Source organism: Procambarus clarkii, chromosome 17 (assembly GCF_040958095.1).
Source record: "Procambarus clarkii isolate CNS0578487 chromosome 17, FALCON_Pclarkii_2.0, whole genome shotgun sequence".
Taxonomy (NCBI): domain Eukaryota; kingdom Metazoa; phylum Arthropoda; class Malacostraca; order Decapoda; family Cambaridae; genus Procambarus; species Procambarus clarkii.
In genome coordinates this window covers 33,558,013-33,568,762 of record NC_091166.1, presented here as the reverse complement: position 1 = coordinate 33,568,762, position 10,750 = coordinate 33,558,013, and the positions used below count along the sequence as shown (strand labels likewise).

Below are 10,750 nucleotides of genomic sequence, written 5' to 3'. Positions count from 1 at the left end.
GACATTCAAGATATTTACCACAAACTTGAAGAATAAAAATACAATAACTGAACAATATTTTATTCCTTTGGGTAATACCTAGTAATGGAAATGTATAATACAAACATTAACAATATATGTATAGTACATAGGAATATATAAATATCAAGTGCACTATATAGACATATATATATATATATATATATATATATATATATATATATATATATATATATATATATATATATATATATATATATATATATATATAGTATATAGGAAATGTATAGTACAAACAAACAAACATTATCTCAAAATAAACAATACCCAAATTTGTAACAAATTAGATGGCAAATTCCTTGGCGTTCTCATCGACCACAAGCTGAATTTCCAGGGACACATTCTAAATATATCAAAAAAAGTTTCAAAAACTGTTGGCATTCTAAGATCAGATATTATGTACCCCGCCCTGCCCTGGTTACTCTCTATTACTCCCTCATCTATCCATACCTCAACTATGGTATTTGTACTTGGGGTTCTACTACCCAAAATCATTTACGTCCTCTAATTACCCAACACAAAGCTGCTATTAGGACAATATCCAACTCTGGCCCCAGACATCACTCGGTACTCTTACTCAAATCTCTGAATATGTTAGATATTAAGTCACTGCACATTCTCTCTTGTGTATTATACATATATAAAACGCTGAACTGTAATGCCAATCGTGACCTCAAAAGTTTCATTGAAGGTTGTAACAGAACCCATGAGCACCACACCAGAAATAAATACAGTTTTGATATTCCTAGAGTACGACTTAATCAAACTAGAAATGCTCTACAAATCAAGGGACCCAGAATGTGGAATGACCTTCCCAACCATGTTAAAGACTGTACCTCTCTCAACCAGTTTAAGATAAAAACTAAACACTACCTAATAAATTCCCTGTAACCTACCTCACTCCTCTATTGTCAACCCATGTCTGTTATTTTTTTTTAATCAACACTGTTTGTCAACCTATTGTATTTGTGCTGCTTTTTCAGTCATGTTCCCCCTTTTTTTTTTTATCTTTAATTGTATTTGTTCTCAACACTTTTTATTCTTTATGCTCAATTAGTGTTAAGTTCTAGATATTAATGTTTTTCTTGCCCGAAACGCATTGCGTAATAGTGGCTTTAGGCATTGTATGTATGTATTAAATGCAGTATTTTTTTTTTAATGAAATGACATTTTCTGTGAGAACCCCAGAGGCTCCCTGAAGCTATCCAAACTGACATGTGCAATATTAGTTTGGGGTCATCAGTCATGGGAGTTCTTTATGCCTATCAGAGACCACGAGCCAAAACCTGGTCCCCTCAGAGAGGTATAGGCCTATAATGGCCTATAAGCACTCCACATATAAATATGTCATACTTGCCATCGACCGGGAAGGGCACCCAGAAAGATTGTTGAAACAATACAAACCAATAGCTGGTGAAAATTGCAACCTATGTCCGAAGAAAGCAAAATAATTCCCCCCTAAAAGAAAACAAACAAGCAACACCTCATTCAACTAGCGCATTCACTCGTTAATGCCTCCCATCCCCCCAAAGCTCAGGCGAGCTGACAGCTCAACCCACCAGTTCTTGAATGAGGAAAAACAGCTGACCAGAGGGAGGGAGGGTGTCAGGGAGCCCCCGGGCCACACCCTGAAAATGGAGTTTCATTACATTCAACGATGGTTTTCTGTGGGGAGCCCTGTCAGCTCCCTGAAGCTAACTATCTACAGATATGAAAAAGAGGGACTTACTCAGGAGGCAGCAGCAATGCAAGTCTCAAGATGAAGACGATACATAAGGCTGTGACAGACACTTCAATGCAACAGAAGACTGGAGAGGGCCCAGAACGTTCACAAAATATCTGACAGCCAGGACCCTGTTGGAACTCCAAAACCCCCGTGCCCAAATGTCGACCCAAGACATTGAAACGAGTGTATTATATCAATAATATACTAGCTTCAAACTCTCATTAGCTTAATGAGATGGGCTTGTTAAGTCTACTTAATTCACTAATGACAAAACTCACACCTCTTCCCTAATTACAGTTAACATTCCTTCTAGCTATTAGGTGAGGTGTGTGTTTTGATTATATAAGCAATTGAGAAATGAGTAATCATCTTACAGGCTATTCATGCCCCTTGCCACTTCTTGGGTAGCTTAATCTTCATCAATAGAGTAATCATCACTCGCCCCCTGGACGGCCATGCTTTCACCAAAAGCAACGTCTTGAAAATCCTAAAAGAAGGCGCCAGCATTACACCCATCAACCTTGGTCTAGAAGGGGAGAATATTGAGCTATATTTCTCGTGTATGGAGGATCTCAAAAAGAAAAAAATTCGATCGCACACTTCGCCAAGTGCACCACCTCTATCCTCTCTCCTCTCACATCATTACACCGCTGGCCGATTTATCAGCGGGACCAGCCTCTGGATCGTGGACCAAGAACAAATGGAGATCATTACCAACATCGAGGAAGAAAACCCAAACCTGGAGGGTATCCGATGTTATATTCTGCAGCCCCGATACTGATGATGACAAGCACCCCACCATGAAGATATCCTTCACCACCATTGCCGCGGCCAACCAGGCTGCCACACATGGTCTCCACTGCTTCCGCATCAAGATTCCACCCTTCCAAATGGGAGAGTGGAATCCTTCTTCACTTCACTCCACCCCACCAACAAGTGTCTGCACCCTGTCCAGAAATGCAGCTTTAGTGCTCAGGACCATCATTACTCCAACTGCAAGTCAAAGCCCCATTGCTGCCTGCTCCACAGTGGTGTTCACCCTTCAATTTTCCACCGCTGCCCTTGAAGACAGGAAATCCTTAGGATCCAGGCAGAATCCAATAAAGAGAAATCTTCTACTTCCACCACCGGAACCACCGGCACCAAACCCAGCACCTCAGCTCCCATCAACCTACCAGAAGACTTCCCAGTCCTATCAAACAGTGACTCCACCCAACAGGGCACCCAGCCTCCACACAAGGGACCTAAGGACCAACCTGCATCCTCACAGTTATTTGCATCACATGCAAACAGTATACCTGGTCTTATTCGACTAGCGGAGAGGCTTGCCGGACCAGACACTCAACAATTCGTCAAGGAACTCAATGCGCTGTACCTAGCCAATGGCCTGGATCCCATCATCTCCCCAGACCCAAGTCTCACTGACTTCACTACCACTCTGGAGACTACCACCAGGACGACCACGAGGTTGATCTCAACACAGACTCCAGAACAACCCAAGATTCGGGTGGCACAGAGGTATTTCCCTCTTAAGCTCTCAACACTCCTACCATAACCATCTCCGCAGATGCGCTAGCAGATGTGCTGTCTACAAATACTAACAGCACCACCAACGCTCCTGAAATAGCTTTTACCACTAATCCATGACACCTGAGCCTACCTCAGGGTGCGAGACGAAAGACAAAAGCACCAACTACAGATGTTACAGACTCTTCATACAAGGAAATCTTAGTAGGAGCTCCACCACCGCAGCACAAATACAACAGTGATTTGATACAAGACCACCTCATGGAGGCCACCTCACCAAACTCCAACGACAGCATGGCTCAGCAAATCCAAACACAAAAGACTTAGAGGTCTACACTAACCCACCAGCTCCATAACTGGTACAATCAGCAATCTGAGGCTGTAATCCACCACAAAGACCCCCATCCATCCACAGATCTTTAGTATCAGCTATTGGTACTAGTAGTGGCTCAAAAGTGTCTCCACTTGTGGCCTATTCATGCCTGTGCCACCTTCAGGGTGGCTTAATCTTTATCACTCAATCAAGTAATCATCAGAATAATTTCAACAGTGGTTCAGTTAACTTCAGTACAGACGCTTGACAGTTACTGCACACCTTCAACCTCAAGAATGTAGCACTTGCTGTGTACAGTTCCAACCGACCCCAAGACGCTTCACCTTCGGCACAGAGCAGACAGCCCGACTCTGGTCACATCGAACTTCCACGCTCTCCGAGAAGCCGACTTTCGCACAGAGTGACCACGCGTCAACCAGACAAAGGACCCGGAGAACATACTGGCTCGGAAACTGGAACCAAAGGCCCACCTCAACCCAACGAAACCCAAGCCCTGGCACAACCACTCTGAGAGGTCTGGAAATGACCCCTTCCCCCCCAGAGCACCAACAAGTAACAAATGGGGCGGCAACTGGTGGTAGCCTTTGACAAAAACTGGACAACACTGTCCTCCGGTGTTGGACAGAATGGAGATGAAGACTGCAAAGCCAGGGCCCAAGTGGAATCCAAAGAGAGAGCAAGGACGGCCCTGCTAAGATGCGAGACGAGAGGTGAAAAACATAAAAACAGCCTCCCAGAGGATCGGCGCAAACAGCTTCAGCAGGGCAGCCAAAACCAGAACCTCAGCCAAAGGCCCCTCACTCAACGCCTCCATATACTCCAAAAGCCAATCCGAGGACAGCTCCAGAAAACCGAAGAAGTGCAAGATTGAGGCCAAATGACCTCGAATCCGATGGTCCTCAGCCGCCAAAGCAGCCGAAAGAATGAAAACACGAGCATGCAACTGAACCAGACCCACACCACAAGAAAGCGCAGGGACGAAAAAGCACTCATTGAGGAGGGAGGTAATTGTCAGGGGAAAGCACCAAGCCATTACGACAATATAGTCCTTGGAAGGGATTAGGATAAGGATTTGGGATGGGACGGGGTTAAGGAATGGTAACTAATCACTTGGAAGGTCGGGGATTGAATGCCGACCTGCATGAAGCAAGACCGTTGCTCTACTGTCCATCCTAAGTGGACACTCATTGAGGAACTCCACTGAGCCCCACAAGAATACCTGCAACACCGAAGTAACCTCCCGCCAATCAAGCGTGCGGATACAACAAAACCCAAGCTACATTCCCAGAGAGAATAAAGGGCAGTCTGCCAGCCAGGAAGACTCTGGAACCTCGTAACACACCCAATATGGGGAAGAGGAACCTAACTCAAATGAAGCCGGATCCATTATAGAGGCGTAACCCGTTTTTTTGCAGGAGATAAACACAAAAAGCCTCCTGAACCTCCACAGGGGAAATCCGAGAGGAAGTAAACTCCAGAAAGATGAATCCGAGGAACCCAAAGGCATCCGGAAAGAAACCCGAGGGGACTCCACACCCAACTCAAATTTATACAGGGAAGGCAAGTACTGTATGAAAACCCCCACCCCTGAGGCAATAACCCCTGCCCAGAAGGCACAAGGATCCAAGCAGGATCAAAAAGAGCCCAAACACGCCATGCGGACTCCTCCCAAGCCCCAGTAACCCCAACACATGACTCGGGGCAGAGCCCTCATCCATGCCCACCACCCCTGAAGAAAAGGCAGAGTCCAGGGAAAAGTTTCAAAGAAGAGAGTCTGCTGGGTTGACCCAGAAACCTCGGCAAGAAAATCGAGCTCAACTACCTCCGCACCCAAATTGGAAGAGGCAATCCCCTAAGCCACCCGAGCCAAACCCAGCTCTGACTCCAAACCCTCAGACATTTGGAAGCTGGAAGCAGGAGGGGAGGGGGGAGAGAGCAGGGTGAACCATGCCTGCCTGGGAAGGAAGAAGGGGTGATGACGAAACCAAGGTCAATGTGACCAACGCTTCCAAATTCTAGACCTTAAAACTCAAGCTGGGCAGCTCTGGGGCTTCCAAATGGGCGACCAACCTGGGTCAATGCAACAGTGAAAACCTAGCATACAATGCAGTCGCTGTGTGGCCCCTGAGATCTTCAGACAAAGAATGGGTAAACTGGAGCAGAAACGGTGAACAAATCCCGCAAGACTCTGGGTCGTAGGTGTCAAAGACGCAACAGGTAGTATGATGGAAGCAGTATGGATGATTGTCTCCCTGAGGCAGGGACAATGAACAACCCTCAACCTTGCAAAAAGTGAGAGAGGACTCGGAAGACACTCATGATAACCCCGTGCCCAATGGGGTTTTCCAAGGCCTATAAGGGGAAGTAAGCTTATGGGAAACCCAGGACCTGGGCTAGCTAAGCTGGTTGAACCCTGTCTATTAGCAGGCAAAATGACCACCAGTAGCAATTGTGAAACCTCGAGGGAACCAGAGAAGCACCATCAACACAACCTAGGCATACCTAATGAGAAGCTAAGCAGACCTCCCCTGGAAACAAAAGCAAAAACGCTAGACAAAAAACAAAAAAAAAACAAAGTCACACGAACAAACTGGCGGCCAGAGTAAATCGTCGACCACTGTGTTCGCAAGCTGTACCGGCCGCAGTGCTCCCCATCCAGCCACAAATCACTACTTACTTAGGTCAAGACGAAAAGCCAAAGACCCCTGACGTACCCCAAGGGCGAAGCCTACACCAAGTGACGGAGACCTCATGGGAGTGTGTCCTAAACTCCCCAGGGAAGATAACCCTGAAATGCTAGGATAGTTGTTGTTAAAGATTCGCTACCTGGAACAAAAAGTTCCAAGTAACACGGGCTATGGTGAGCCTGTAGTGCCTTTTTGCTAGGGTAGCACTTACAGGGCACCTAGGGAAGGTCACCCCTAGGTACATGCAGCCCGAGTACAATGAAACACCTGGTCACTACACCACACAGGGCAAAATCCAGAACAGGAAAGCGAGGCCAGAGGTGACATCTGACTGGCATGCACATCAGTCAAGAGTTGGTGGGGTGAGCTGTCAGCTCGCCTGAGCTTTCCTCCCTTCAGGGAGGGGTTCGTAAGTAATTATCAAAGAAGGCACCAAGCCGGGAAGGCTATGTAGCACCATCAAATGTGCTATATAACCTTCCCAGGCTTGGTGGAGGCGGAAGGAGCTAATGAGTGAATGCACGACTTGAATGAGGTGTTGATTGTTTATTTTCTTTTTGGGTGGCATTATTTTGCTTTGTTCAGACGTTGGTTGCAATTTTCACCAGCTTGTGGTTTGTATTGTTTCGCCTATCTTTCTGGGTGCTCTCCCTGGTTGATGGAAAGTATGATATACTCTAAATGTAGAGCACTCATAGGCCATTGCTCCCTGCGCCTCTCCGAGGGGACCAGGTTCTGGCTCGTGGTCTTCGGTAAGCATAAATAACTCCCGTGACTGATGATCCCAAACTAATATTGCACCTGTCGGTTTGCATAGCTTCAGGGAGCCAACCAGGCTTCCCACAGAAAACTGTTTAGTCCTATAAACTTTCTGAACTTGTTCCTTCAGGTATCATTTTGGTATGAACATATGATAATGCACGCATTCTGTCCTCACACCTCCCAGTATCACACCATGTTGGTATGAAACTGGTATATTGTGTGAATCCTGTCCTCACACCTTCCAGTATCACCACCATGTTGGTATAATAATTCATACTAGGTATGAATCTGGTATATTGTTTGCATTCTGTCCGTACACTTTACAAACCTCAATTTTGAACGTTATCGATGAGTGTGTCTAACCACTGCACTGCGCAAAGCGCCTTTAGGCGCTCATTGAGTTGTGCTTTTTGTTTTTTAATTTGGCTATATTTTAATGTTTTTTAATGTTTTCATTACTATTTGTGTTTTGAAATGGAAATAGTTGACATTGGAAACATTTTGACATTAAATTTACCTGAACATTTGTAAAAATAACAAAAATATGTCCTTGTCAATTGCACCAAGACGTTTTTGCCGAAAATAGGTGAGCAGTGCAAGGGCTAAGTGAGCTGATGCAGTGGAATTAAAGTATCTGTGTTTGGTCTATTTGTTAAACTCACAATTTTTTATTTAAAAAAAAAAAAAAAAAAAATCACACACTTTATACAACTACAAAGAATAATATCAGTAAGGATATGGCAATGGATGGTGAGAGAGAAGGTGGATGTATTGTGATAGGTTGGACAGTGGCAGTGGAGGGAAGATGTTGATGGGAGGGAAGGTGTTGATGGATGGGAGGGTTGTGGTAGCTCAGAAGTGAGAGGGAGGTGGTGGCTCTGCGATGAGAGAGTGGTTATGAGTGGGAAGGTAGTGGCTCTGTGATGATGAGAGGGTGGTCATTGATGGGAGAGTGGTGGCTCTGCAATGAGATGGTTATTACTGGTGGGGAGAGTGGTGGTTCTATAATGAGAGGGTGGTTATGGATGGGAGGGTGGTGGTTCTGCAATTGCGAGGATAGTTATTAGTTGGAGAGTGGTTATTGGTGGGAGGGTGGTGCCTCTGCAATGAGAGGGGTGGGGGGTTATATTTGCAGCTTGGTGGTAATGGATGGGAGGGTGATGGCAGCTTGGTAGTAAAGGATGAGAGGATGGTGGAAGCTTAGTGGTGAGGGATAGAAGGGTGGTGGTAGCTTGGTGGTGAAGGGAAGAGGACTTCCCATGACTGTGTCAGCATCAGCTTTATATATAACTTCATGAAAACAGACAAGAGCAGTATAGTGGCTAAATTACTAAATAAAGTCAGGCAGGTCATAGGTCATTAGTAGTTAGTTGAGCCAGTGATCTGTAATCAGTCATTATGCAGGTAAGCAGTCATTATGTAGGTAAGCAGTACTGTAATTCACTCAGCAGACATAATCAGCCACAGGATGACTCAGTGTTTCTATCAATAATATCCTTCGGAAACTAAATATATTGCCTCAGAGGAAGCTATACTAGCATGTACATGTGGTTTTTCTTCTGCATGTGTTTTTAAATGGTTTATTAGAGATGATTTCAGTTTGAAGCTTTTTAAACACTCTAAACATTGGTATTTATTATCTCCTGAGTGAACATTTGTGTGCGACTCAAGAGCAGATTTATCTGAGAAACCTTTCAAACACATTGAACACTGAAATGGTGTGACCCCAGTGTGAGTTGTTTTGTGTTTTATCATAGCAGATTTACCTCTAAAATCTTTTAAACACACTGAACACTGATATGGTTTTTCTCCTGTGTGAATTCTCATATGTACCCCCAAAGCAGATTGTTGAGAAAATTTTTTGGAGCACACTGAGCACTGGTAAGGTTTTTCCCCTGTGTGGGTTCTCATATGAATCACTAAGCCATTTTTTTGTGAAATATTTTTTAAGCATACTGAACACTGATTCAGATTTTGTTTTGTGTGAATTGTAATATGTGCTACTAAAGAAGATTTTTGTCTAAATTTTTTTAAACATATTGGACAGTGATGTGGTTTTTCTCCTGTGTGAATTCTATGATGTGCCATCAAAGAGGATTTTTGTGTAAAGGCTTGTAAACACTCTGAACACTGATATGGTTTCTCTCCTCTGTGTATTTTCATGTGTCTATCCAGACTATATTTTAATTTAAATTCTTTCAAACACTCTGTACACTGATAAAGTATTTCTCCAGAGTGAATTCTCAAGTGTTGTAACAGAACAGATTTTTCTGAAAAAGTTTCTAAGCACTCTGTACACTGATATGGCTGTTCTGTGTGTGTTCTTAAGTGTTCCACGAAAGAAGATTTTTGTGAGAATTCTTCTAAGCACTCGGCACATTGGTATGCTTTCTCTCCTGTGAAAGTTGTCGTGTGATTCATTTCCAACATTCTGAACAAGGATATTATTTTTCTCTAATATGAAGGCAGGATTGAAGTAGTTTGTATGGAGGCAAATTATTAGTTTGTACCATATATGAAAATTTGCAAGGTACAGCTCGTCATACGAAGCAGTTGGGTGTTTCTGTGGAAGAAAATTTAATTATCATTAAAATATGCTCAGCCAGTGTTGTGGAGTACAGTATGAATGTTATTACTCATCTATCTATAACTTTCTTTCACTATATAGTATTATTGCCTTTTTTTCCGCATGACCTCACTTGGCAAGCAGGCCACGTGAGGCCTCCACACTCCTCACTCCTGCTCTCCCCCACACCCTCACTTCCTGCCTTCCTCCCCCCCCCCCCAAGACCCTTCTGGAAGGTGGCTCAGTAGATTGCCAGCCAGCCAGAGACAGCCTGGAGAATCTCCATCTAATACAATAAATCATTCACGAAACAAATATTTTTATAATTTTTTATTATCCTAATAATGTTACTAAACAAAATCTGTAACCAAAAATATATATATGATGATGTACATCCAGAATTTAAGAAATAAATCTGGCTAACGGGGTTGAGTATGATAGGCTTATCAGAGTGAGCCGGTCCCTCCCTCACCAACGACACACTCCCCCCCTTCCCCCTCACTACATCCCACACACACACACCACTGCTTCACTGGTCACATAGTTCAACTCAACACCCATCCATTCATCCCTCCCTCCCTACCTACATTCATCCTTCCATCCCTCCATCCATCCATCCATCCCACCATCCATCCATCCCACCATCCATCCATCCATCCCTCCATCCATACATCCCTCCATTTATCCCTCAATCCATCCATCCCTCTATCCCTCCATCCATCCCTCTATCCTTCCATCCATCCATCCCACCATCCATCCATCCATCCCTCCCTCCCTCCCTCCCTCCCTCCCTCCCTCCATCCCTCCCTCCCTCCCTCCCTCCCTCCCTCCCTCCCTCCATCCCTCCCTCCCTCCCTCCCTCTTGCCTTCCATCCATCCATTCTTCCATCCTTCCATCTATCCATCCTTCCATCCATCTACCTATCCCTCCATCCGCCTATCCCTGCCTCCCTCCATCCATCCATTCCTCCGTCCATCCATCCCTCTCTCCCTCCATCCATCCATTCATCCTTCTATCTTTCCATCTATCCATACATCCATCCATCCCTCCATTCATCCCTCCATCTATCCATCCACCCATCCATCCATATCCCTCCATCCCTGCCTGC

The 10,750-nt window shown here is 44.6% G+C and overlaps 1 protein-coding gene across 1 annotated transcript in view; it reads right to left on the bottom strand.

Moving 5' to 3' along the window:
• Positions 1 to 246: 246 nt before the first annotated feature.
• LOC123772514 (zinc finger protein 84) overlaps positions 247 to 10,750 on the bottom strand; it is an 81,028-nt gene continuing 70,524 nt past the window's right edge. The window contains exon 2 of the mRNA XM_045765751.2: positions 247 to 9,638. Coding sequence (XP_045621707.2) covers positions 8,561 to 9,505 — 945 coding nt within the window. The 5' untranslated portion in view covers positions 9,506 to 9,638 and the 3' untranslated portion in view covers positions 247 to 8,560. The remainder of the gene's footprint in view (positions 9,639 to 10,750) is intronic.